The sequence below is a fragment of the Aphanomyces astaci genome (assembly GCF_000520075.1).
Source record: "Aphanomyces astaci strain APO3 unplaced genomic scaffold supercont1.11, whole genome shotgun sequence".
NCBI classification, from domain to species: Eukaryota; Oomycota; class Saprolegniomycetes; order Saprolegniales; family Verrucalvaceae; genus Aphanomyces; species Aphanomyces astaci.
In genome coordinates, this window is record NW_009798274.1 from 611089 (window position 1) to 636756 (window position 25668).

At 53.9% G+C, this 25668-nt stretch overlaps 8 protein-coding genes across 13 annotated transcripts; 4 read left to right on the forward strand and 4 right to left on the reverse strand.

The window, feature by feature from the left end:
- The first annotated feature begins 1274 nt into the window (after window positions 1-1274).
- Window positions 1275-4790, forward strand: H257_05856 (hypothetical protein). The gene is made up of 10 exons (XM_009830852.1): window positions 1275-1669; window positions 1728-1942; window positions 1993-2096; window positions 2156-2237; window positions 2480-2681; window positions 2733-2964; window positions 3457-3529; window positions 4122-4341; window positions 4405-4539; window positions 4599-4790. The coding sequence occupies exons 1-10, from the start codon at window positions 1286-1288 to the stop codon at window positions 4704-4706; spliced, it is 1755 nt and encodes a 584-aa protein (XP_009829154.1). The 5' UTR covers window positions 1275-1285; the 3' UTR covers window positions 4707-4790.
- A 309-nt stretch (window positions 4791-5099) lies between these two features.
- Window positions 5100-10585, forward strand: H257_05857 (hypothetical protein; the record flags this gene model as incomplete). Its single annotated transcript, XM_009830853.1, has 6 exons — window positions 5100-5127; window positions 5177-5534; window positions 5582-5750; window positions 5799-5999; window positions 6095-6220; window positions 6269-10585. The coding sequence occupies 6 exons, from the start codon at window positions 5100-5102 to the stop codon at window positions 10583-10585; spliced, it is 5199 nt and encodes a 1732-aa protein (XP_009829155.1).
- H257_05858 (peptidyl-prolyl cis-trans isomerase 3) lies at window positions 9090-11485 on the reverse strand. Its single transcript, XM_009830854.1, has 4 exons — window positions 11069-11485; window positions 10957-11016; window positions 10817-10881; window positions 9090-10765 (listed from the first exon to the last, which is right to left on the reverse strand). The coding sequence occupies exons 1-4, from the start codon at window positions 11459-11461 to the stop codon at window positions 10723-10725; spliced, it is 561 nt and encodes a 186-aa protein (XP_009829156.1). The 5' UTR covers window positions 11462-11485; the 3' UTR covers window positions 9090-10722.
- A 366-nt stretch (window positions 11486-11851) lies between these two features.
- On the reverse strand, window positions 11852-14288 carry H257_05859. Of its 2 annotated transcripts, XM_009830856.1 has the most exons (4): window positions 13462-14288; window positions 13318-13360; window positions 12077-13252; window positions 11852-12025 (listed from the first exon to the last, which is right to left on the reverse strand). In XM_009830856.1, exons 1-4 carry the CDS (start codon window positions 13471-13473, stop codon window positions 11967-11969), a joined length of 1290 nt encoding a protein of 429 aa, XP_009829158.1. In that variant the 5' UTR covers window positions 13474-14288; the 3' UTR covers window positions 11852-11966. The 2 variants fall into 2 exon arrangements, with proteins under 2 accessions (XP_009829158.1, XP_009829157.1); XM_009830855.1 differs by having other exon boundaries at window positions 12077-13360.
- Window positions 14289-14424: 136 nt separating this feature from the next.
- H257_05860 (hypothetical protein) lies at window positions 14425-18348 on the reverse strand (the record flags this gene model as incomplete). The annotated part of the gene is made up of 7 exons (XM_009830857.1): window positions 14425-15101; window positions 15160-16257; window positions 16319-17119; window positions 17174-17269; window positions 17364-17465; window positions 17514-18157; window positions 18225-18348. The coding sequence occupies 7 exons, from the start codon at window positions 18346-18348 to the stop codon at window positions 14499-14501; spliced, it is 3468 nt and encodes a 1155-aa protein (XP_009829159.1). The 3' UTR covers window positions 14425-14498.
- A 109-nt stretch (window positions 18349-18457) lies between these two features.
- Window positions 18458-20508, forward strand: H257_05861. Of its 2 annotated transcripts, XM_009830858.1 has the most exons (9): window positions 18458-18493; window positions 18539-18641; window positions 18696-19211; window positions 19319-19395; window positions 19463-19607; window positions 19676-19818; window positions 20053-20155; window positions 20223-20276; window positions 20387-20508. In XM_009830858.1, the coding sequence occupies exons 1-9, from the start codon at window positions 18480-18482 to the stop codon at window positions 20462-20464; spliced, it is 1233 nt and encodes a 410-aa protein (XP_009829160.1). In that variant the 5' UTR covers window positions 18458-18479; the 3' UTR covers window positions 20465-20508. The 2 variants fall into 2 exon arrangements, with proteins under 2 accessions (XP_009829160.1, XP_009829161.1); XM_009830859.1 differs by having other exon boundaries at window positions 18458-18641.
- Window positions 20332-23935, reverse strand: H257_05862 (hypothetical protein). Of its 4 annotated transcripts, XM_009830862.1 has the most exons (9): window positions 23418-23935; window positions 22936-23359; window positions 22769-22882; window positions 21706-22705; window positions 21518-21657; window positions 21324-21446; window positions 21072-21262; window positions 20644-21003; window positions 20332-20579 (listed from the first exon to the last, which is right to left on the reverse strand). In XM_009830862.1, exons 1-9 carry the CDS (start codon window positions 23864-23866, stop codon window positions 20543-20545), a joined length of 2838 nt encoding a protein of 945 aa, XP_009829164.1. In that variant the 5' UTR covers window positions 23867-23935; the 3' UTR covers window positions 20332-20542. The 4 variants fall into 4 exon arrangements, with proteins under 4 accessions (XP_009829164.1, XP_009829162.1, XP_009829163.1 ...); XM_009830860.1 differs by having other exon boundaries at window positions 20332-21003; XM_009830861.1 differs by having other exon boundaries at window positions 20644-21262.
- Window positions 23936-24494: 559 nt separating this feature from the next.
- Window positions 24495-25517, forward strand: H257_05863 (hypothetical protein; the record flags this gene model as incomplete). Its single annotated transcript, XM_009830864.1, has 6 exons — window positions 24495-24585; window positions 24651-24758; window positions 24808-24958; window positions 25009-25131; window positions 25190-25424; window positions 25503-25517. 6 exons carry the CDS (start codon window positions 24495-24497, stop codon window positions 25515-25517), a joined length of 723 nt encoding a protein of 240 aa, XP_009829166.1.
- Between the last annotated feature and the right edge of the window lie 151 nt (window positions 25518-25668).

Sequence of the window (25668 nt, forward strand, 5' to 3'; positions counted from 1 at the left end):
TGCGGTGCCTGTGGCGGCGTCCGCGAAGAGCTAACGCCAGACGACACTGGACGTGTTCGTTTCGCATGTCATCGTTCCTACTGCACGTTCAGCTCAAGATGCATGGAACCAATGGTTTACCGGGGACCCGCATGTGGGCCTGTTTCAGCCCCTGCGATCGTTCAACAGGCAAATGATTCGGGCCGACCGCCGCAAGTACTCGGAGCGCTTGACATTGTCGCTGGCCTTCTCAAAGTATGTTAGTTTTGAGATGTTTGAGGCTGCATATGCAGGACACACTAGCTCGTATAGCAATACCTTGATCAAGGTGCGCAAGAGGAAGCGTGAGGGAAGATTGTAATGCCATGTTGTTGACTTTGTCTTTTGTTTCTGAGGTGGCCATAGCAGGGACGACCAGGGACAACCGGGGACGACCAGGGACGGGGTACAATGAGACTCTAATTTCTCTCACATCGTATTCCATTTATTCAACCAATCAGGATGCATCATTCAAACACTGTTCTAGCTAATCATAGCGTTGTCGGATTGAAATGTCGTGGGCGACGAAAAAGGTCTACATAACGTTACGACGCATTCGTCTTGCTCACTAATTCATGACCATGACACATACACCATTTTTCGCTTAAGTTCAGGTTATTTCAGGTATATTTCGACCGATGCACAACTTATTCACGCCATGTGCGTTATGTCAAAAATTCGAAATATAATTCGTCCAAGCCCTACGTCGTTGCATTATATTTCGACTAATGTCCGGTATCGCCCAGGCGGTATATTTCAGACGTTGTTCAATATATTTCAGACGTTGTTCAATATATTTCAAATGATGTTCCATCTATTTCAATTTTCGAAGCAAATCAAGTAAATCGCAGGTGGTGGATACTTGTCTAAATCATAGATACAGTATTGTGCTTTCGAACTAAATTTGGTATTTTCGGTAGATTCGACGAACGACGTCAAATCCACATGAAATTGTCGAGCGTCATTTTACTTGAACTAAATATACCCACTCTCCTGTCCACTACAATGTTGAACTCTTTGTAAAATGGAGAAGCTTGGCAATCCACCGGATACGCCTGTAATTTGATTGATCGTTTTTTTCGAAAATTTCATTGGCTACTTCGTTCCGTCGATTACTGCGTCGATTTATCGAAATCATGTAATGGAACATCATTTGAAATATATTAATAGTAATGAAATTGCGTATGGCGCGCAATTTCATTATCCGGATACCGGATAATGCGGTGCATGTTTTTGGTGTTTCATCACTGGCGAAGCGTTGTTGAGGATGTCGCTAACGATTGCCGACTTTCTCAAAGCGTCGTCGACGGAAGCGTCGGCTCATGCGGGCACGCCGGCGGACACAGGATTGACCGTGTCGGGCTTGACCCATCAGCAGAAACTTCCATCTGCAACGCCGTACTTGTCGCTCACGTGGAGTAAGAAAGGCAAGAAGTTTGTCGTGACGGACCAAACCCTCGTCGACATCCTGTCAGTGTACGGTCCTGTGAAGCAGGTGATCATGGGCACGGGGTCACGGAAGACTGCCATCGTCGAGTTCGAGCGCGTCAAGGATGCACAGGTCGCGAAGCAAGCACTGGACGACAGTGGCGCGGTCTTCCACGGCAAGAAGTTCCACGTCGAACCAGCCATGTTGCGCAAGGCGTTTGAAGTACGAACACCACTCCCGATAGCTTTCGTGCGCACTATGATAATGGTTATCATTCTAGGACGAATGCAGTTTCAACCGTGTGCCCAACTACGACAGCGCGCGGCGCCAAGTCGACCCGGCGACGTTCGTGCCAGGGTTGCTCGTGTACAACGACTTCATCACGCCAGAACAAGAGACGTTGCTGCTGGCGGAATTGGACAAGGCCGAGTGGAAGAACGACGTGCGCGCGCGCCAAGTGCAGCACTTTGGCTACGTGTTCAACTACAAGACGCAGTACGCTGTAGGATGTTGGAAGACGTCATTCACGTGTCGACGTGCCGTAGAAAGTGCGACGCGTCCACGCCCCTCGAGGACATGCCGCCGTTCTGCCGCAGCTTGATCGACACGATGCCGCCAACGTTTGACGGAGTCCCGGACCAAATCACAGGTATGTAGTCGACCTCTGTCACATGTTTCTAGTTCCAACCTGTGGGGAAATGCTATTAGCCAACGAGTACCTTCCTGGTCAAGGCATCTCTGCTCACATTGACACGCACTCTGCCTTCACGGGCTCCATCGGGACTTTGAGGTAGGACTTTCTACTGTACATGGCAAGGACATCCACATATAAATAACATGCAAATCTATATATTCAAATTATATATGTTGAAATATTGTTGCTTTGGGGTAAATATTATTTATATTATATAATACTGTAGTATAATTACCACCAATGACGAAGTTGTTGTTGAATAGTATATTATATAGTTTATACAGGCAACTACTATACCAGTTGAAGTTGATCATGATAATAATGTTACTGCTTGGTAGCCTCGGCCATGCGAGTGTGATGGAGTTCCGACACCCAGAAGACGGTCGATGCGAGACGTTCCTGCTGGAACCTCGTGCGTTGTACATTATGACGGGCGCGTCGCGATATCAGTGGACTCACTGCGTGCATCCTCGGCTATTTGACGTGGTGGACGGCGCCAAGGTCCCGCGACGCCGCCGCGTGTCGATCACGTTTCGAAAGGTGAGACACCGTTCGTTCCATGGAAAGTTCTCACATTGTTTGTCAATGCAGTTGCAAGCCACGCCGTGCACGTGTGCGTACCCAGACCAATGCGACTCGCAGCAGTACACGGAAGCCACGACGTCGACGGAGAAGATGAGTCCCACCGAGATTGAACAGCGCTATGTTCACGACTTTTACGAAACCATCGCCGAGCACTTTAGCAGCACGCGGCACTCGCCATGGCCGCGTGTGGAAGCGTTTGTGCGTGGGTTGCCTCTGGGCACGCTCGTGGCCGACATTGGTAGGACACTCCGAACACTAATACTGTCTTTCTTTTACCCAAAATTTGGCCCTTTTGTACTGATTCTTTGCTAAATCTATCGATCGATTCTTTGACTTTTGTATGTAAAGATCGTCCAGTATCACACTAATGTCAGTCACACACCAATTCGGCGTTGAATTGGTCGAAGAGTTAATTTGATTGGCCACTTGATTCGTGTTCTGGATTTTGATTGGTCGTATATCGATTGTCTGCCGATTTGGTGATTCTGCTCATTGGATTGAGAACCCCACTCCAAAAATTTCGAATATATCGACTTGACAATATGACGTGTCGATACTGTTGTTTTGATGTGAATTGATTTCGATCTCTCTAAACCTTATATCAATACATGTCGAGGATTATTTCAATTGTTTAATTTGATGTTATGATTTATTTATTTTTCGATCCCCATACCTATAATTCCTGTCGAGAGAGAAAGAGGGTTTGGATAATGGTGTGTTTGGTCAATAGGATGTGGCAATGGCAAGTACATGAAGTGCGTGGGCACACCGAGTGGATGCGTTGGCGGCGACCGCAGCGAAAGGTATTGTGCTGTTCAGCCAAAATGTGCCTATTTTGGGGGATTGATAAAATCGCCAACAATTCGAGCAAACGAGTATGATTGGCTGCAAAGAATTAAGATTGCAATATGATTGGCTAAAAATATGGATTGATGACAAAGATACCTCTTCAACTTAATTTATATGAAATTTCGAAGGTCCGGCGATTGTTCGGCGGTTGATTCAACTAATCGCCATAGGAAATTACGAGTACAACACACAATACGAGGGTGGCGAGTGGAGTTGTCGGGATTGGATATTGTCCTTTTACCTGATTCGCCAAATCATCTACCGATCGATTCTTTGTATGTAAAACGGTGTCCTGTGAGGATTGATATCACACTAATTGAAGTCACACACATTAATTACAAGTTGTTGATGGTTTCCTGCAATCTGATTGGCTAAATCCTTCTGCCGAGGATTCTTCTATACATTACTAGGGTATTGGGTAGTGTCGATTCATTCATTATTGTCCATTGTTGTAGCTCCAGTTTAGAATATACACAACAATATGTACGATATAAAAGAGGTTCACGGGATGTGATGAATGGCAATTATTTGGCTACATGTCGTTAGCTTGGTGAAGATTTGCAAGAGTCGCGACTTGAATGTGCTTGTGTTGGATGCCCTCGTGGTCCCCCTGCGCTCGAACGCGTTCGACGTGGCGCTGTCCATCGCGGTGCTGCATCACTTGAGCACGCTGGCCCATCGCCTCCAAGCGGTCAAGGAGGTCCTTCGCGTGCTTCGCGTGGGCGGCCAAGGCCTCATATACGCGTGGGCGCAAGAGCAAACCCAGGTAATTATACCTACTCTTCCAGATGCACCTTGAATTCAAGCATGATGATGATGGTTGTGATAGGATTCACGCCGCGCGTTCGATTCACACAAGCAAGACTGCATGGTGCCGTGGAACTTGGACAAGCGCTTCGCCAAGGTCGACGCTGACTCTGGGGAACCCGTGGTTGTGCAGCGATACTGCCACATGTTCAAAGAGGTCGGACCAACTGTAGATGCAATATCTCATGCTGGAATGATTCTGTTTGTGTATGTTAGGGAGAACTGGATTCGCTGGTGCGCATGTCCGGCAATGCTGTGGTGAACGAGTCGTACTACGACCAGGACAATTGGGCCATTCGGTTCACCAAAACTAGCGACATTTGAACAAATAATGCAGCCAAAATGCGTAGTAGTACTATTAATAGTACTATTAATAGTATTGTGAATTCGCTATTATATAAACATCCAAAATTCGACTCGTATTGAATCACGCTGGAGTTCTGATTGGTTGAATATACATGTCCTTTCTGCAAGAGCAAATCAAATCCACTAAAAAAATGGATTAGCCAATCGTTGTTCGACGGGTCTGGAAATTCGTATCGAATCCACAATAAATCGTAGGAATTTATTGATTGGCTTGGATTTAATTACTTCCAAAATACCATTGGTTAGTTCGATCAATCAAGCATTTTTATCCGGTGTTTTCCGGATAATGGGTTTCGAAGATCGGATATGCTTTTTGAGTTGTTCGAATTGAGTGCGCCGCGGCGATACACGATGGCGGCGGCGGCGACGGCAGTGGCAGGTACGCACGGACATGCAAGTACGATATGGTGGTAACCATAACATGGTAGTTTGGCAGCACCCATTCGTGGATGTTTTCAAGCACGTGGCAACTGTGCGTATGGAGACCATGAGCCGTGGCGACGTGGAGCAGCTCATGGACAAACACATTCGAAAGAACGTGTATCGGTTGCGGGGCAAGATCGCCGCGTCCAACTACTTGCGCATCCCAAAGGACATCCACGCACTTCCTAACATGCATCTCACAGGCCGGTTTGTGTACATGGAGCTCCGACGGATGCAGTCGTCCGAGTCCGTCACGTTTCACTTTGAAGTTACGACGCGGAAAAAGACCGTGCTGCGCTTCACGTTTAGCACCATGTACTCGAACGTCCGAAGCATGGGGATCAACTTGCGGTTGCCTCTCACGTACGTACACTACAGCTACAGCATCATGCATGATGACGGATTCATAGGCTCACGGAGAAGTGGACGGTGTTGGCACTGGACATGTTTCAACTGTTGGACTTGCATACGTCTGCGTCCTACCACCGCGAAGGGTACGAAGCTCTGAAGGCCATGCTGCTGTGCTCGTCGATGTATGTGCGGGGTGTGTTCACGTCGGACATTCTGTACCTTCCCGAGGCAAGCACTCCGTCTTTCCAACGTTGTCGTACTCATCTATCGTTATAGACGCTGCCCAAAGCAATGCAGTTCCCGCTAGTAAAAGCAATGGACGATGCTACGAATGCATGGGACGCGTCGTACGATTGGCGATGGATGCCCCACCTTCCCACCGACTCGTCGACGTCGTCTGGCCTGGCCCTCGCCCCCCCCACTCAACTCCACGACGTCACAACGTTGCACTCTCCGTCGTCAACATGTGACTCCCCAGTACGAATAACCCATAGCTGTCCACCAACATACCATTGTTTCCCCACGTCCTTGATCATGATGTCGACTCTTCTCCATCGTATAAACTCACGTAGACCAAGTCCGAGCCGTCCCCCAACGCTCCCAGCAAGTCGCCGCCGTCGTCGCATGCATTCAACCCCACGACGCCCGACGACTGCGAGACCCAAATGGACGCTTCTCGTGTTAAAGTGCTCGACAAAGTAAGAAAGTGTCCTCTGTTTAAATCTCTCATCCCATTACCCTGGTAGGCCGACATGATCCTCAAGACAGCAGGCATCCATCGCACGTCGCCTCCCAAGTCGTATATCAAGGCCAAGTACGAGCCCACAGGCGTGTACACCCCGCAAAAGTACGGCCAGCACGCCGGCTTTCACGCTGCAAACCCTGTTGCATTTCCATCCCCTGCGCTGTCGTTGCGTCGGGTGATTGGGTACTCGGTGGAGCGCCGCCGAGCGCTGGCATGGGCGTCGACATCGTCCACGTTCTTTTACGCGTGCGAGTCGACGGTGATTGTCGGTCGGCGCCCCCCCCCGTCTGGTCAAAGCGAAACGACCTCGTCCCCTTTCGTTGATCAAGAGTTCCTCCTTGGGCACACCGACGACGTCACAGCACTCGCGTACTCGTCGGCCGCGGGCTTGCTGGCGTCGGCTCAGGGCGGCGTGTCCCCCAGCATTCGTTTCTGGCTCCTCTCCCCAAAGGGGCACTGCATCGCGTCGGTGAAAGCGCACGCCCACGGCGTGGACACCATCGCATTCTGCCCCCACGGCACACAACTGTGCGGCGTCGGCCACGACAGCAAGCGCCGGACGCAAATCCTCGTGTGGGACGTCACGACGCCGTCGCAGCCCGTGTGCGTGGCCAAACAGTTGACCGATTACGCGATCGCCAACATCAAGTTCTCGCCGCACGAGCCGGACCGCCTCGTGTCCTGCGGCCGCGAAAGCATCCGGTTCTGGCGCGTCAAGAACGGCCACCTCCCCGGGTGTGCCGTCGTATTACACGAGTACGCGCGCGACACGCTCTTTACAGACCTGGATTTTGACCCAGTCGTGATGGGCAACCAGCCGAGCCGGCCGCTGTACGTGGCGTCCTCCCACGGCACGGTCCTCGTCGTCGACTACGACTCGATGGCGCTCACGTGCGTGTACAAGCTGCACGACGGCCCCATCCACTGCCTCCGTGTGAACGAAGGGTTCTGCGTGACCGGGGCCGCCGACGGGTACCTCCGGGTGTGGCCCCTCGACTTTTCCGACTTTTACCTCGAGGCGTCGCACGAAGCGCCGGTCGCGTCGGTCGATCTGTCGGTCGACGGGCTGCACGCGCTCATCGGGTGTGTGAACGGCACCATTGGTGTGCTTGAGATCAGCACTCAGCAGTACACGACCGTCGTGCGCGCACACACGGGCGCCATCAGGGCGCTGGCACTGTCGCCGCGCTCCGACTCGTTTGTAACGACGTCGACAGACGGCACGATCCGCGTGTGGGATGTGACCACGGGCACGCAAACGTACGAGTTTCAAGACGACGACAGGGCCGCGACTGCCATCGCGTACCACCCCCGAAGGGACGTGGTGGCGGTCGGGTTTGCGTCTGGCACGCTCCGGCTCTTTGACATTCCGACCATGCAAATCCACGAAACGTACCAGCAGCACCGCGGCGCCGTGGCGAGCGTCGTGTACGGCCGGTCCGCGTGCTACTCGAGCGGCGGGGACGACCGCCAGTTGTGCTGCTACCAAGCGCACGCCACTACCGTCCACATGGTCAACTGCGCGTTTCCAGATGGCCAAGGACATTTGGCACTGGACACCACGCTCAAACTAGTCGCCGTGGTGGGCAAAGACGCCCTGGCGATTGAACTCCGAGACATGTACACGCTGCGCATCGTGCGGTCCGTTCGCGGCAAACATGCCCCGCCGCTGACACTCCTCGGGTTTGTCCAGTCCCAAGTGGTGGCGCTCGAAGCCCCGTCCCAACGCGTCGTGTTCTTCTGTGCGACGTCGGGCGCGACGCTGCATACGTTTCCGGCGCTCTGCAGTGGCGGGCCCATGGGCGACGTCGCGTTCACTTCGTCGGGACGGTACGCCTTCACCGGACGGGTCGACCAGTCCCAACTCCACGTGGTGATGCTGGAAACGTCCACGCAATTGCGCGCCGTCCAGTTGTTTGCGGGTCAGGCGTCCGGCGTCACCCACATCCAGCTGTGTGCTGACGGTCGAACTATCGTGAGCTACGGCGCAGGCTCGGCGGTGTACGTGTGGTCGTTTCACGGACCCTCACCGGACGATGGAGAGATGCAGGACAAGGATGGCTCGCCAGGTAACAATCCCCACGACGGAGTTGACGACGACGACGAAGCGTTGTATGACCTGCCCCAGCCAGTGACACGCGAGAATAACGACACCTGCGACGACGACGACGAGATGCCCAATGTCCGCGGACTCCTTCCCACGCCCATCCAGCCACCGACAAAAGAACGAGAAGTCGTGCACCCGGTGCAAGCCCCCATGACGTGCTCGCTCCTCCATACGTTGGGATGGAACATGATGGAGGCTCGGGGGTCGTCCCCCGTGGTTGTGTGGTCGTCCGCGACTGGCCATGTCGTTGCCGCCGCTGGTGCGACGCTGCTGGTCGAGTCCCCCAACGACCCGCGCCAGAAGACTGTGCGACACCACCGTACGGACGTGTTGGGGCTGAGTGTGTCGCCCGACGAAGGCATGATGGCGAGTTATGACGTGGAATGTATCGGGGTCTGGAACTTTGACAGGTGGGAAGACGTACACGTGTCTTTGCTTTGGCCCAAGGATACCGTCGCTGGTCTAGTTGTATGGAGCACGGACGGGTCGCATCTGGTCGGAGTGGCCACGTCAGCTCATAACCAGAGTACGCTGCTGTTGTGGAACGTCCAGACAAAGCAACTAGTAGCCCAATCACCCGCCACCATCCCCCGGACAGCCATCCGCCAAGCCGTGTGGGTTCTACACGACAGCGACGACATGCACGACAACAACGTCCTCTTTTGCACCAACGCGCCGTTCCAAGCTTGGGCCGTCGACGACTCCAAGATGCTCGTTCCCGTGGACCTTTTGCCCGACTCGTCTGTGACACTGTTGCAGACGTCGCCGAGGTTACCCCATTGCGTCCTCGTGTATTCCGCGATGGACCACACTGTGTCCTTCTACGACCTGCGCAGCCACACGATCACGGGCCCCGTCTCGACGTTGCACCGACGCCATTCGGTGCGGCACTTGCATTGGGTGCATCCATTTCTGATCATCGCCACCGACACCGCTCCGTGTGTGTGGGTGTACGAGCTCCATCTTGACACGCTCACCGTGTCGCAGCACACGTCGACGACGCCCGACGACTTGGAAATCCACACGGTGAGGCTGGACTGTCCAATCGCAAGCATGTCATGGAACGATCGCGGCCAAGGCATCGTCGTGACCGCGAGCGGGGCGCTGTGGTATGTGGAGGCGGACGCACACAGCAAGCAGCTGCTCCGACGAGCCCACGACGGTCCCATCGAGTGTGTCGCCGCCACAGCCACCCACGTCATAACAGTCTCCCGAGGTCGCATGATTCGGCTGTGGCTCACTGCGACGCTCGACCAAGTGGCAGCAACCGAGGTGACGTGCGCCGGAGCGATTTCTGTGGACGTGAACGCCTCCGGATGCGTGGTGGGGTTCCAAGACGGGTCGTTTCGCGTGTTTGATTTGACCCTGACACTGGTGTACTCGTCCTCCGCTAAGTCAATCGATAGACTTGACCAAGTTGCACGACCTATCTCCCCACCAACAACCAGCCCTCATCGAAAGCCATCGACCCCCTCCACCGCCCCCGCCGTCCGACCTCCCCTCGACCACGTCCACTTCCTCGGCGACTCGGCAAGTGTCCTCCTTGCATCCACGAGTGGCCTCTGCCTTCTGTTCAACATCCCCACCAAACACATGCAACGCATCGCGCTTCCCTTCGGGATGCCCCATCATGACTCTGCCCCTCCAAATGTGCTCGCGTCCCAGACCAAGATCGACGGGTCCCTATTGGCTGTACGCAGCGGCGGCTCATCCACGTGGCTCGTGGTGTGGCAATCCAGCGCCAGTGAAAAATGCTACGTCCACGTGTTTGCCAACGGCACGACCACCCAAGACGCATGGGAGCTCGTCGGGACGAAGCGGGAACACGCCGCGAGCGCTCTGTTCGAGTCGCCGTCGGTTTCATCGGTGGTTGTGTACGTGTCACATGGAGCGGTGGAAGGGCGGTGCTATGTGCAGCGCCAAGTGTTGTGGCGGGTCAACGTCCATGCAGTGCCGACGTCGATGGAGCGATATGGGGCTCGAGCGCTTCTTTGCCGCAGCAGGGATACGTCAAGAACGTTGGGTGAACGAGGAGCTGTCCTCCCGTTGTTCTACTTGCTCGATGTTGCCAGCAGCACCATCCACATGCCTACGCCGGAGGATGTTGAGGCCACCTCGATCAATGAGGCCACGGCCTTGGTCGTGTCGGGGTACAAGGTGGTGTCGTGCCGCGCAAATCGGTTGTCGACCATTGAATTGGGTGTCAGTTAGAATGCAGTACAAGTAGTTAGTAGCAGCGTTATGATACACATTTGTAAACTAGAACACAACCCTTTTTGGTTTGCAATGTGAAGTAGATGTAGTGGATGAATCTATTGGGGGCTGTGCCACGTGTGAGTGCGAGCTGTCTATTCGGTCACTTCGCCACAGTCTTCAATCACCACGGGCACGCTAGTGATACAAACATGTTAGGAAGGGGGTCGACGGGTATTCGAGGCGTACCGCGTGGCGCCGGAGCTGCTGCCTTGGTCTTCCAAGATGTCAAGCACTTCCAATCCGTCCACGACCTAGACATGTAAACACCATTTGAATGACGAGGTCGTCGCTTGGCAATGAATTGGTTTTTGGTTTGGGGATGTTACCTTGCCAAACACCACATGGGCCTTGTCCAACCAAGGGCAGTCCACGGTCGTCAAGAAGAACTACGTCGACAAGGTGAGCATCTATGAACTAGTCAAGACAGAACGCGCGTACTTGGGAGCCGTTGGTGTTGGGGCCAGCGTTGGCCATAGACAACACACCGCGACCTTGATGCTTCAACACAAATGCTTCGTCCTTGAACTTTTCACCGTAGATGCTTTCGCCCCCCGTGCCGTTTCCGGCCGTGAAGTCCCCGCCTTGGGCCATGAAGTTGGGAATAATGCGGTGGAACTTGGAGCCCTTGTAGTGCAACGGCTTGCCGGACTTGCCAATGCCGGCTTCCCCAGTGCACAATTGGCGAAAGTTTTCCGCAGTCTTGGGCACCTTGTCAGCGCGGAGCTCAATAACCAAGCGACCGGACGCCTTGCCACCCACGCTGATGTCGAAGAAGACTTTGGGGTTGGCAGCCGTGCTGAAGCTGCGGAACAAACGGGCGGAGGATTGCATGTTTGAAGTCAATGCTGAATGGTGGCAATTGTCGAATTCTACATGTCCGGATATTATGCAAATATCCGGCTTTGCCGCAAAGTGCAGGTTCAACCGGATACTAATCGGATGTTCTGTTCTGCCCAATCAGCAGCTAAGCAGCCGAAATGCATGTGACACAACCACGATGGAAAACTTAATGTCGACTGAAAAAGAGGGCTAAAGGTTGTAATAAACCAAAAGTACCAACTACGGGCGCCATTTTCTACTCCTAGTACAGTATAATACAGTAGTGTGTAGAGATCAGTAGTATCGATGGGGGTGTACAGTACTACCTGGAAGACCGAGCACACGCTTCACCACAAAAGCTGGAGGAGTGGTGGCAAGTGCCTGCGACCACCAGGACCACGTAAAATATATGTTGCGTTTGGAGGTGGGTGAATTCAATATGTTCGTCGGTACGTCAGCTCGTAGCTGTCAAACTGAGTTACCCCCACCGTCTGTACGAGAGGATAATACCACTTGGTCACTTGCCATTCGTTCGAGGACGAATGTCTTGCGGCCTTGGTCCAGCCTCAGGTGTCACTACAACGGTACGAATCAGATCACCGTTAGAATAATGCCAAATACTACTACCCTTGTCTGGTTTGTATGTTTCGGGCATGCGTCGTGAGGTCGAAAGGTTCTCGCCGACTAGGACCTTCTTGACCCAGAGCGTGTCCAGCCGCAGCCAAAAGAGGCTCCGCAGCGACAGGTCGCCCGTGTACAGCGGCACCAGTCGCGGCAGGAGAAACAACTTGCGAGTCTCGGGGTCGAGCACCACCGCACAGCAATAGATCTTGACCAGGGTGGCGCCGGCCACGACATTGAGGAAAATCCTTGGCAGGTCGTCGATGCAGACCAGGAATTGGCTGTCCAGAAGCACCCACCCCGCCCGCCACAGGTTGGATTTGTCCACTTGAAACGCAGTTGCTTCGAACTGAAAGGGCATGGGGCGGACGCTCACCAGTCCTCGCATGGGCGACGCGGACACAAAGTGGTCGAGAAACCCAAGGGGGACCGTGGCGATGGTGTGCAATTGGTCGGCCGGGACAGTCGCGACCGCAGAAATGTCTGCATCCACCACGGCCCGGGGGAGAGTCACAACAAGCAGCACACACTTGTACGCCAAGAGGAGGCCCACCATCCCAAGACAAGGCGCGAAGAACCAAATGAACTCGGTGGCGAATAGCCAACTGGGGGGGTCGTCCCCTGTCAAGCGATACCGCGTCCACAGGTTCATACCTGTGGGCGAAAAATTAACCAAGTTGCGAATGTACATGTCGTTGATGACTGCTCGGACGGCGTGTTCCATGCTCGTCGAGTCAAGCGCCGCGACCAACACTTGGCTGTACTCGTAGCAGACAAGGTACACGACGATCGGTACAATGGGGGCCATGGGCACGTTCAAGAGCGACGCCACGACTTCAGTCCACGTCAGAAACAGCACGAGAAAGTCGGACCGGACGCCGTCGCCCAGGGAAAACATTGGCGTCAGCTTGTATCGCGCGAACGCCTTCGTAAACATCCATTCGTGCAAGGACCAGAAGTGATTGATGGCAAACGTGACCAGGATGAGCACAGCGCGAGCTACCACGAGGTGGCGGACGCGGCCGGCAAACACGTCCGGCAGCCACCACCGGTCGCCGAGAGGACGACCCAACCACGTGACAAACGCCACGTTTACCGCGACGGCGAGACGGAACCACGTGCGAACGCACACGAAGGCGATGACGAGACCTTGGACCCACGCCCACGAGTCCTTGCTGTGACCTAATGACGAGAAAAATTCCTCGGCAAAGTCGCGCACTGGATCACCCGACATGCCGAGCACATACCGCACAAAGCTACCCTGGTCGTCTTGGTTGCCTCGATAGTACCCTAAATATATCAACAAATGGATGGTTGTGAGTCATCATACTGGGAGAGATCGAGCAAACGACAGCCTTGAACCCATCGTTCGGTCGTATTTGTGGACCCACCGGAATACCCATTGATCGCGAGTGACTCGTTGGTCGACTTGAGTCGCCACTGATATTGGTTGGTTGGGAGGACGCCGTCCGCAATCGTGTCGTGGAACGGAGTGTCGTGTTCGTATGGAAAGTCTATCGCCACGAGCGTGTGGTACTTGGACGTACCGGCGTATACGACACCGTACTTGCCGTTCGACCCAAGGGCAAACTGACTCAAGTTTGCCGTTGACACGATCACGGCCCCCACCTGCACTTCCATGTTGAATCTGGACCGCCACGCGTTCATCGTCACCAGCGCGAACGACATCATTTGGGTCATGTGGATGTCCACCACGTACGCCTTGAACGTGGACGTGTCCTGGAACCGTCGGCCGTCGTAGCCGCAGTCGATCCACACTACGTGGGTCAACGGAGTTGCGACGAGATTGATGGACGACGAGCCCATTCCATCGAGGATGCGTTGCAGCAGGGGCAGCATGTACCCCATCTGTGTAGATGATGTCGCTGTCTAGATACCCGCCGTGGCTCGTGCAGTTAGTGTATGCAATGGCGTACTCCAACTGGTCGGACGAGCTCGGCTCGATGTACAAGATGCGGTGGTTGGCGGCGGCGGCGGCGGCTACCTCTTGGAGTTGTCGCGAGCGGTTGCTGATGTGCATCTTGAGATACCGAGGCACCGTGGGGGCATTGTATTGGTTTGTCCCAATTTTGGAGTTGTGGGCTCCAAGCAGGGTCTTGACGACCGCAAGTCCCCCCGCAATGTCAACCAACGTGATGACCAACACACTGGCCACAGAGCTCAAGATCAGCAGCGTTCGACCTGTCGGGGACATGGCAACTTTATATTTCTGGTTTCGTCGGCTGCTTCACGGTAACTGCTATAGGTTTGTCAACATGTAACCGAACAGTCGTTGATCGACGCCGGAGTAGTACTGTGGCACATACAGTAGCAAAGAACATATACTGTAACGTGCGAGCAGCCAGGCGTTATTCAATATATAATGTTAGTTGGTAGTATAGCTAGTTGCCGAAACAACAACGATCGATCAAGCCAACACCTGCACTTGGACATATTCTGGCAACTGATGCACGAGATTGGGCGCTACAATGCTAACGCTGTTGTCGCTCTCTCGAACCTTCAGCGTAAACACAGGAAACGACAAGCGGCCCACGTGCAGTGGTCGCAGCTTGAACGCAGCCTTTGACGACGATGTCACAGTTTGGACAGATGGACCGGCACAGACCCAGCAGCGCTGACTTGTTTCATCCAACCCAATCCACAACTGGCTCGAATGCGATGGCGGGGCCACCACGTCTACTGAAAATGTCGTCCAACGTGACCGAGTACTCGCTGTGGAGAGGTCAGCACACGTCGTGGTCAGCTGAAACGGGCGCGGCAACACCAAGTCGGCTAGCCGGAGGTTGACATCGATAGGCACCACCACGACCATCTCGAGCGGTGGGAAGGGGTTGTCCAACGTTCCAACGGTTGAGTCGTCGGCCGTCCAAACCGACTTGCAGTGCAACCGCATGTACACGGCAGTATCTGACGGCAGCTCGTCTGTGACGTCCACTACAAAGGCCGCGTGACACCGTCCTGACGGATTCAAGGTCATCACCGGCAGAGATGTATTCGGATTAGCCATAATCTACACAGCAAACATGGGAACCATATCGTGTCGGGGACGGATGACAGGGCGTACGTACGAGGAGGCCGGGGTACCGAGGCGTGTCACTGCTGAGCAGGTTCACAAGGTGCCCCTCGTTGTCATGTGCATCACCACCATGAAGATGGTCGAGAGCCCACCATTCGTATTGCGCTGGGTCGATTTCGACGCCGACTTTGTCGTTGGCTTGTATCTCGACGTCAACACAGTGTACCGTGTCGCGGATACATCGCGTGGTCGTGGTGGTAGTCACCAACGGTGTCACAGATATATGCGTTTCTGCATGCCGCGATGTTCTTTTGTGCGCGATACCATCTTTGGTCGTGATCGACGCGTGCACTGCCACGTCCAGTACCACGTGGCTACACTCTTCTTTGTTGCTTGTCGACACCAATGTGAACTCAAACGCAGTATCCACTTGACACGGGGATGGCAACGGCACCACCACACTACCACCACCACCACTGTCATTTGGTCGGGCGTAAGTAGAGGAGGCAACGGAAATCTCCACATGCGCATCACCCTGGATCGTCACTGCTAACGTCCCGCCTTGAATGATATCGTCATGCGGACGAATCACGACTGTGCATTGTGTGGACGTCAGCGGCGACAGAATGGGTGGACACCGCACGTCCAGCGCCATCGTACTCGAATAGGACGGACGGAGCGTAAACGTAACCGGGTCCTCCAACGGCACCACAAGCACGACGTCGTCCGCCAACCGGACCGCTACCTGTCGACACGTGTATCGACCATGGGGAACGTTCTCGCGCATGGCGTCGGCCGTCGCCCCCCTTTGGGCTGGCAAAGCGATCTTCCCGAACGTGACTGCAATGTCATTGTCGGCTGTCTTGCTAGGATGGGGTGCTTGGCCATCGTGGGGTCTCATGTCCCCTTCAGCCAAGTACGACGTAAAGCCATCTATGGTGTCCATCATATCGCTCGTGGATGACCGCAGGACCCCCGCCGGACGGTGCTGACCCATCAAAGCAGGCGCGTCCAGCGACAAGCAGTCGACGACGTCCTCCTCGTCCTCGAATCCCTCGTACTCACAGGTTACCACGACGTCGTCCACACAAAAGCCAACTCGCAGCGCATTCTTCAGCGATACTTGAAGCCGCACCGTAGTCGATGTGGCCTACACATCAAACAGTGTCGCACACGTTCCATCCAAGTAGCATTTTAGCTTCTAGACCCACCTCGAGCACCGCCACCGACGGATCAAACACTGTCGACCATTCGCCATTCGTCCACCTATCCGGATCGTTCGACGGTGCTGCCAGCGCCTGCAGAAACAGCGCCCGCACCGTCGACGATGCGTAGTCGACAGCGGCGTCCAGCTTGAGCCAGCGAAGGGCTACGTCCACCACGTCACACACATTGCCTCGCTGCAGTTCCGCCTTCATGAAGCGCACCACCGTGTCGTGCATGAGATCCCACCACTGGTCTCTTTCATACTGGTTTAGCTGTACCAAGAGCGGCGAAGGCTGCTCGTGGTCGTCGGCACACTTCCACGATGCATGTCGTTGAGCGGCCAAAAACGAAGCCAAGCGGACGCGGCCGGCGCGGCCATACTGAACGGCTGCCCGCTGTGTGATTTCGTCCAGGCCATGGGGAGACCGCAGCGGATACCACTCCGACGAACCACACAAGTCGAGGGATTTGGCGTGGCGTCGGGCGAGGTAGAGCAGGTCACCCAAGGCGGTGGCCAGCGCCGGCGAGGACGGAAGCCGGCTGCACTCATGCTCGCAGGCGACGCACAGGGCTAACGCCGCCCCGACCGCCCACTGGGACGCCATTGCTGGCGAGATGCGAAGGGTATAAAGCAAGGCCACCACCTGCGGAATGAGCACCAGGCCACGCTGGCACACGTCCACGTAGGCATTTTCCATGAGCAGCAAGATGGCTACCTGACGGCAGAACAAGTACAGACGCACGTGCAGTACAGACGCCGCGTTAACAGCAATGTTCATGCGCACGGACGTCATGTCAATCTCAAACTATGGCGACGAAGAATGAGTAGTAATAGTAGTAGTAGTAGTACTACGGCGTACCGGCGTCGACGTGAAAATGGCGTCGGTCGGGTTGAAACGGACGTGGGTGGAGGCCTCGTGGTCCATGCTCGCATAAATTGCTTCCAGTTCGTCATACTATCAATCCGTTAGTGGAGTCGTACGTTAGTTAGTCGAATCGTATGTGCACCCCAGATTGTACACTTAACAATCTCAATGGACGAGGTCGTACATGTCTGAGGGCGTCGTCGTACAGCGTGGCTTGGATGTATAGCAACGCCAAGCTTTCCTTGACTTGAAGGAACGAGCTGAAGTCCCATCCAGAAAGTGCTCGCTTCAAAATACACATGAGAAAAGCTCAACACTTGAGCAAACAGGTTACTTTTCCGTCCAACACGCGCAGTTGGTCTTCGTATTCGGCGCACCGCGCGTCAAATGCGTCCATGATGCACGCCTTGAGCTTGATGAGCACCTCGGACCACTGGCTTTCGTGCTGCTGCTGCTGACCGGGCACGCCGCTGCTGCCGTCGAGCACGTCAATCTTGCAAAACCGATCGAGTTTACTCTTTTGATTGTCGGCAAAGTCACCCTTCATGCGGTCAAAAATCTTGCGGTACACTTTGGACGTGTCCCGGAAGGTTTGGGTCAAGGCGCTCAGACCCAGGCCTCGCGCCACGGACGTTGATGACGGCATCTGCGTACCCAATGGAACGTACAGCACGAGCCACTCGTGTCCGTGCAGCGTCATGCGGTCCACCCACGCGGACAGTGACGGCTTGACCTTGGCCTTGTACGTGTCCATGTCCTCGCACTTGACCACAAACATGTGGACGAGACCCGTCGTGTCGACATGCCCTCCAGAAGACGATGACGCCAATTGCTGGAAGTTTACGTGCAGGCGATCGATGGTTTTGTTCGACTGCAAGTGGTTCTTCCACACAATGCCACGTAATGGAAGCCGCTGGCTCAACGATGGAGACAGGAATTGCCACACCCCGCCGTGATCCTCAAAGTTCACGCACACACCTATGTTGGATTGAAATCCCCAAAGGTAACGACATCGCGCGAAGCACAGGACAAGGATGGTACCTACCAATGGCCCTGTCAGCAGATGGAGGCCCATCGTGCCCTTCGTCGGTCGTCGGTGGGCTGTATCCATAGTTCTTGAGCTGGGGAAGCAGAGGAATGCTCGCGTAGAAGGACGATGTCTCGCTCATAACAACAGCATCAACCTCCATTTGGAAAGTTGCCAATCTTTGCATTAGACTTTCCGGATAATGGTAGTATAATTCCGGATAAGTACACCAACTGTTCAAATTCGCACTTGCTGCCGCATTACAGTAACGAGATGGAGGGAACAAGGTACTGACGGCAGTTGGTCGACTGACGAACCCCTCATGCAAGAAGTGGTAGATCGGTTTCATCGCCACTAGAGTCGGATCGTCTTCGAGAGGCTGCAAAGAACGTTGACACGGACGAGCTAGAGTCACTTCGCCGCAAGATCATCGAGGTAGGGCAACTCTACAACAAGTCAACTGTCGTCAACACGTGCAACCATGCGTAGCTCGAGCGAGAGTTCTTGCTAGCCCAAGTCCAGCAACAAGTCATCAGTGACTTGGAGGCCACGTCATCTCTCGCGAGTTTAACGGCGCACCTGGCCAACATGAACGTGGCCGAGTCACGCGCAGTCATGCTGACCCGAAAGAAGCAGCTGTGGGCCACATGTCACGAGCGCGATTTGGCAGTGCGCCAGATCCAAGACACACTCGACCAGATCGACGTCACGCGGCAAGCGCTGCAGCACGCCGAAGCGGACGCGAACGCCGTGGCCGTGGCCAACGCCGCCGCCCGCAACGAGTGGAAGGCGCTCCAAAAGCGCAACACGCAAAAGAAAACCGTGCTGGAAATGGCGTTCAACGTGCAAATCACCAACGAGCAGTCGTGCACTGACCTTCTGGAGCGGCAGGCGGTGGCCATGCAGGAAGACCACGAGCGAGAGCACGCCCTGGACGACCAAATTCTTGACTTGACGGCCCAAGTCAAGCAATCGTACGAAGTTCTAGAGCAACTTCGCCAGGATGTACGTTGGTTTGAGATCCAACCAACTACTGAGGGGGACTTGTTCCTAGTGCAATGCTTGCATCCTTCGTGAAAGGGTTAAGGCCATGATTCATGTGACGATGGTAGGCGACGCGGCAAGCAGAGGACGTCCACATCCTCGAACAGACCAAGAAGTATGCCCACTTGAACGAGATCATGCAATGGTATGTACAACGTGAAGTGCCCCGTTGTGTCGTTCATAGCTCGGGTCATCTAATGGGCAATGAGCAGGTATATCGAAATGCAGGCGTTGGTCACCCATCTCACGGGTCTGCGGGTGCTTCGCGTGGAAGCATCGCATTTCGATGTCCAAGTGGGCGACTTTGAGCTGCGGATGGTTATGGATCCTGACTCGATCAAGCTACAGCAAGTGCAGGTTCGGTCGTCCAAGCCCAACAAAGTCTTTTGACGAAATGCGATGGTGCCTGCTTGGTGTTGTGTTAGTTGACCCCCCCAACGCTGGACATTGCCGACTTGGTTGAAATCGCCGTGGACGAGAACGACGTGCCGTTTTTACTGCGGGAAACCCAGGCGCGAGTAGTCAACATGGCGCAGCTGCAAGCGCATTTGGATTTCCTTGCGACAGAGTACGTAAACCTTATAGAACGAAAACGTCTAGTGGAAGGGAAAGTGTTGGGAATAGGTGCAGTAGCTACTGTATTTGTCGTACCTGTGCATGCTATTTGATTATCTGGATATTTGAATATTTCACATGTTTCATTGATTTCAGATTTCATTACGTACTTATATTCAAGAGTAGTTTTATGCACATCAACAACAAATACATTGATAGAAAATGGGATGGCTGACGGATCGAGTAGGGGCGTCACGTGCACTCGCAACGGCATGAATGTGTCGTTGAAATTTGGCGCACCAGATGAAGAAATGTATGTGGAGGTGGAAGTGAGCACTGAATATGCGCTGGTTGGTAGATATATAATATATATATATATAATGATGTTAATTTTTGATGCATGATGGAAACATGTAGGACCACGAGTGGCTCCAAGTGCTCGCAGTTCGACCAGCGAACGAACGATTGATGGTATGTGCTCGTCGTTTGTTTTCGTATGCGAGTTGTGTGGGATTCGCCATCATATATATATACTTCGAAGTATATATATTTATATTTTACAACCTTTTGCACTATCGTAGGTGGCGCTCAACACGACAGTGCAATGCCGCAACCTCGTGGATTTGATTCGAGAAATTGTCCACCAATTATTGCAATAAGCGATCATAAACCACGTCTCATATACAACAATCCCACTCTTGCGGTTTTGTCATAGCAACTTCATCGCCCCGTCCAAATCATCGCAGGGTCGATAATACATGCTTCGTCATCCAACTACAGCGATGTCAACGCCACCGAATCACATATCCAACCAGCAAACATCATCGCACACACACACCTTTGTCCGGCTTGGGTTTGCAGAAACGGCACCACCATCGATTGATACAGCGACGCTACGAGAATGCGCTCACAAGGACCCAGTACCGCCGCCAGATCCGCCGGCCACTGCGCGCAGGACAGCGCCGCCACCACCTTGCGGTACATGGTCGACGGAATGCAATGCACAGTCGGGAACGTCTTGACGATGCGATGGGCTGTGCTTGTGGCGACCTTGGACGGTCTCGCCACCGACTTCAACGTTTGCATGTCGCGCCACAGTCGAAGGGACTTCGTCTGCTGATTGAGCCTGCAGAACGTCGACACGACGTCCGTCATGGCCGAGTCGCGCAGCAAGGCGGTGCACATGTCCAGGCTTTTCCTACGTAGCCAGGTGGATATGGGACTTGAACTGTAGCCATCCGAGCAGTGATGACGTGGCTATTAAACCTATCTTGTTCAGAGGGATGCAGTGAAAAGTCTTCTGCCGACATGGCGCATTCCTCTCGACGCTGTTTGAGATGGTCCAGTGCTACTTTGGAGAGAGATAGAAATGGATGCCGTCGGGGGAGAGATCTCCGTGCGATGTCGCAGACGGTTGTCGCCATGACGACTGCTTCGTTCATAAACTGTGCCTTGTCCTACAGGGAATGACAATGTGCAATCAACGACACTTCTGCAATTGTTGGTGAATCTGGGTACCATGACGCTGTAGAACTCGACTAGCAACGCCTGGATGTCTTGGTGGTCGACAGCAACTTCATTCAACCGTGCCGAAAACGCCTGCTTGTAACACTCCACCGCAGCCACAATGTTGCCTTCTGCCTGCGCCATCGAATATATTTGAACTCACAAACATGAAGATGCCTAACTGCTTTGTGTAGTTAGCGACTTACCACATGTAATTGGGCTAGGGCTCGACGTGATTGCCATGTCACCCCCAAAGCCTCCATGTCTCGTAGTAGGGTCGTAGCAGCGTCAAATTTGCCCAAGTCACGATGCACTGCCGCCAGTTGCAAAGCCGCTGCATGATCATCTATACAGTGTCAATATTATCAATCATTTGATACAAATACTCGCTTACCTGATGCGTTTTGGATGGAAGCAGCCGCGTGGGCTTCGATTGTGGCAACATGCCGCTGGACTTGGAGGTCATGCTTTTGCTTTCGAATCGCATGGAGTTCTTGATTGGTTGTTCTGTCTGGCTGGCATGTCAAAAGAAGATGCAGGGGATGCCACCCATCAAATTTTGGATCAGCAACCACAACAGCAGCAGCAACAGCAGCTTCTGGAGCCAAAACATGGTACTCGTGGTGCCGTCGTCGCGCGTCTAGGTGAAACCGCCAGTAGCATTGGTCGCAAAAGCTGGTTTCACACGAATGACAGTGTTTCGACGAATGACGATCTTGACATTGCGCACAAATGGGGCGTGGGTGCACAGCGGGTAGGTTGACTTGAACGCGGGGTTGCAACGAAGACAGTTTCGAAGGCGCCTTCAACGGGGCACCAGGTTGGGGCAAAGGGGCGAGTTGCCACCACGGCAGCAACATGTTGTTCTTGGCCTTGTACTGGACCAAGTACTGCAACATGTCATGGTGGCCACCGTCGTGCATCCTCATGAACGCATCTCGACCTTTTAGGTCTCTGTAGTTTAAATCCCCTCCCTGACTCACGACGTGGAGCACAACATCAAGGTGGCCATGGCTTGCCGCTTCCAAGAGACCGGTCGTGCCGTGGCGGTTGGGCTGGGACCACAAGCAGAGCTGCATGAGCACTTGCACTGTGGCGAGGTCGCCTTTCGCACATGCGACGAGAAAGGCCATGTGCCCGTCGGGGGATTCATGGTTGGGGCTTGCAAGCCCGTCGCCTCGAACGATTTCCAGCACTCCATCGATAGAGGTGGAGGCGAGGCTGCGGTCTAATGCTAGGTGGATGGCGTCCAGCGCAGAGCTTTCCATGCGCTCTTCATATGTTGGGGGCGTGGACGGATCCAAGTTGAACTCGTTGCCCCTTGCAACAAGCCGTTCCATGCGAACATGGCCAAACGCACGAGCATACTCAGCGGCTGAGCGGTCGGCTTTGCACTGTAACCATGGTTTTGTCAAAACATTACGGACATTTGAAAAGTGTACTGAATAGCGACGTACGTGGACGAACGGGTTGACATTGTGCCGCAGCAACAAACGGGCGACGGCGAGGTGATTCGCCTTGGCCGCTTGCATCAGCGGTGTAATGCCATGCACTGTGTTTCCTCTTAGTCCCTGGGTAGTATCTATCGTTAGTCATGTTCCATTGTTGAAGACTTGTGATGGACCTGGATACTGCTGCTTGGCTGTGCAAGCAGCAGTTGCACCGCAGCTAGCCTTCCTTTCTCACATGCTACCAAGAGCGGTGTGACGCCCCCTCGAACAGTCTCAGTCCACGGCGAACACTTCCACCGTGGCTCCAAGAGTATTTGCATCGCCACAATGTCGTCGGCAACAATAGCCACTAGAAGCGGCGTTTTGCCGTCTTGGGTTTCAAAATTCGGGTTTGCATGCAGTTCCAAGCATCGTCGAAGGAGGTCATGGCGTCGCTGGACTAGGCAACACAACAGGGGCGTCATGTGGTTCCAGCTCTCTTGGTCGGGGTCGGCGCCTTTCTCGAGCATATGGACAACCGCCACGCAATTCTGGGCTACAACCGCAGTCTCCAACTTCTCTCCCCACCAAACTTTGGACGCTCCAGCGATGCAATTCCTGCCATGTTCTCCTCAGCCATTCAAATTCGTTTCGCGATATACTCGAGCGTAACTACCGTTTCAAAGCATAGACAGCTGGCGCTTGTTCGATGTGGGCACATGCGACGTTGGCCAGCTCCACCCGGTCGTTGAAGCTGTCGACGCGCTTTTGCAACACAGTAAGTCGCTTGTGGCCACGCAGACCAGGGGTTTCTTCCCCCAAGTGCTCTTTCGTCGCAACAATGCGGCACTTTGCACTTTGTGTATAAATGAATTGCTCCAATTCGTATGCTTTCAGCGCATCGCTAGCCCGCCAAATTCGCTCGACAGCTCGGCACTCGGCGTCAAGACCGCGCATGGCTAGTGTCGCCGCACCCTCAGCCGCCTGATTCTCCAACTCTATTGCCTGTCGTTCTTGCTGACGCTTGCGGCCAAGTCGGCCAGCTCGTCGACGGGTAACCTCGGCTCGTCGCTGGACGGTGGCTTCGTATTCGGCATAAGCGTCTGCGAGGTGGGTTGTTGTCATATCGAGAGCATGTTGGGTTTTTCTTTGGTCGTTGGATTGGTTGGGCGTTGTAACGACATTTTGAATGGTGCAAGTGCGGTTTGAAACTCTAGCAGTGCCAACGTAGGCTTGCAAATATATTGGTAACTTTATTACGGTAGATCGTTCCTGGCACCGTCCACTTGATCTCTATCATGTCTATATGACGAGGAGGTGAGTTTGACCGTGGTGCAGAAGTGCTGTCTATTATACGTATATTCGTGAAACAGTAGCCAAGCATACCGCAAAGATACGTTAAAGTGTTATCCACGATTGGGAGTGAACCGGCGGCGTTTCGGAACTGATTCGTCGAGCTTTCTCGGTTACGAAAGGGCGTTCAGATGTGAACTAGTACTTCAGTTAATGACAACCCTTGAACGACGACTTTGCAGTAATGCATGATCCACAAGGCAATACTTATATTTCGACAATCAAGCCACGAAATGGTGTGTATGTTGGGGTGGATCGCGCATTGGCGACCTTAACGGTTTCGAAACGCGACGCTTTGGCTGTAACAGCTGGTGGTAAACCTTCGTTTATCGACGAAATTTGACAAGGCGGAGTCACTTCCACTTTTGAGCCCAGCCAAGTAGTTGAAGAAGCGTGACTGATGGCAACGAGCGAGCTACCTTTTCGGGGCAGCGCTATTCGCGCGGCGATTGTCGGTGCGATGTCGGTGCTCTCAGCCTCAACTGACATCGGTATGACCATCCATAATTAGTGACTGCTCCATATTATTGGGATTTTTCACGAGTGCTTTGCGTAGATCCTTTGGCTATTGCGCAAGCCATTTCCAACGACGGTCGGTCGGGCTCGTTGGTGCAAGCGGACAAACCGTCCACGAAATCGAACGGCGATCAATCCATGTCCGATGGTACCACATCAGCTTGGTTTTACCACAGTTCTTCACTTGAATTGGGCAGATATGTGTTCGTGGTCAACGTGTGACCAAAACGTGTACCAGTTCTTGGCCAATCCCAGTCAATTATGGGGCTTTACGCCGTGTCAATCGTGCGCTGGCCCTGGTCAAAAGTGCGAAAATGCCACTGTGTGCCGTGACGATATGTATTTGGGGTAACCAATCACCATAGCTATGAATCAACTGGATTTGCTAATGGACGTAGCTTTGACCAAGTGCAAAATCGCTCGTTCCCCCCCGGTCACCCCCGCAAGTCGACAGCGTGTGCCTTGAACACGCAGTCGAAAAAGTGCATCAACGCCGTGTACCAGTTTTGTTGCCTTCCTGGGTACTACATATGCCCCATGAATTGCTTCGTAGTTTCTCATGCACTAGTGACGCTTTAGATCTCCTGGATGTGGTAATACAGACGTGCCTACATGCACCGCGGGCGGATGCGCGCAGTTCGTTCAACGCGGGTCGGCGCCCCCTGGTTCCGTCGTGATCCCATGTCCGTTCTTGAACACGTCTGCCACGTGCGACGCCCCGGCGTGCAAGGATCCGTGGTGGGTGCAAGAAATCACGGCCGACTTCTTGTCTGGTAAAAACAACTGTCGCGGTCCCTCGTGCAGCAAAGCCCAAGTAGGTCATTATCACCATTGCCCTGGATTCTTGTTTCAATTCAATATTCATGGGTTTGGTATGATCAGATGGTGCGAGCTTGCAAATATGTGACACCGCCGCACACCAATAATTTCACGGCGACTGCCTTCCCGACGACGACTGCTTTGCCTCCAAACGGCACCACGACAACCAATGCCCCCACCCAAGCCCCCACCCAAGCCCCCACCCAAGCCCCCACCCAGGCCCCCACCCAAGCCCCCAC

What these genes read in the sequence shown, in the direction of transcription:
- H257_05856 (XM_009830852.1), top strand. Translation starts at nt 1,286, where the DNA reads ATGTCGCTAACGATTGCCGACTTTCTCAAAGCGTCGTCGACGGAAGCG. An exon ending in TGTCGATCACGTTTCGAAAG is followed by an intron (nt 2,682 to 2,732) that starts GTGAGACACCGT and finishes TTGTCAATGCAG; the next exon opens with TTGCAAGCCACGCCGTGCAC. An exon ending in CACGCTCGTGGCCGACATTG is followed by an intron (nt 2,965 to 3,456) that starts GTAGGACACTCC and finishes TTTGGTCAATAG; the next exon opens with GATGTGGCAATGGCAAGTAC.
- H257_05858 (XM_009830854.1), bottom strand. Translation starts at nt 11,461, where the DNA reads ATGCAATCCTCCGCCCGTTTGTTCCGCAGCTTCAGCACGGCTGCCAAC. An exon ending in CCAACACCAACGGCTCCCAA is followed by an intron (nt 11,017 to 11,068) that starts GTACGCGCGTTC and finishes TTGTCGACGTAG; the next exon opens with TTCTTCTTGACGACCGTGGA. An exon ending in CCCATGTGGTGTTTGGCAAG is followed by an intron (nt 10,882 to 10,956) that starts GTAACATCCCCA and finishes TTACATGTCTAG; the next exon opens with GTCGTGGACGGATTGGAAGT.
- H257_05859 (XM_009830855.1), bottom strand. Translation starts at nt 13,939, where the DNA reads ATGGGGTACATGCTGCCCCTGCTGCAACGCATCCTCGATGGAATGGGC. An exon ending in CGCGATCAATGGGTATTCCG is followed by an intron (nt 13,361 to 13,461) that starts GTGGGTCCACAA and finishes TGATATATTTAG; the next exon opens with GGTACTATCGAGGCAACCAA. An exon ending in AACATACAAACCAGACAAGG is followed by an intron (nt 12,026 to 12,076) that starts GTAGTAGTATTT and finishes GTACCGTTGTAG; the next exon opens with TGACACCTGAGGCTGGACCA.
- H257_05861 (XM_009830858.1), top strand. An exon ending in TTCGCCGCAAGATCATCGAG is followed by an intron (nt 18,642 to 18,695) that starts GTAGGGCAACTC and finishes AACCATGCGTAG; the next exon opens with CTCGAGCGAGAGTTCTTGCT. An exon ending in CAGCGAACGAACGATTGATG is followed by an intron (nt 20,277 to 20,386) that starts GTATGTGCTCGT and finishes GCACTATCGTAG; the next exon opens with GTGGCGCTCAACACGACAGT.
- H257_05862 (XM_009830860.1), bottom strand. Translation starts at nt 23,866, where the DNA reads ATGACAACAACCCACCTCGCAGACGCTTATGCCGAATACGAAGCCACC. An exon ending in AGCCAAGCAGCAGTATCCAG is followed by an intron (nt 22,883 to 22,935) that starts GTCCATCACAAG and finishes GATACTACCCAG; the next exon opens with GGACTAAGAGGAAACACAGT. An exon ending in TTCCATCCAAAACGCATCAG is followed by an intron (nt 21,658 to 21,705) that starts GTAAGCGAGTAT and finishes GACACTGTATAG; the next exon opens with ATGATCATGCAGCGGCTTTG.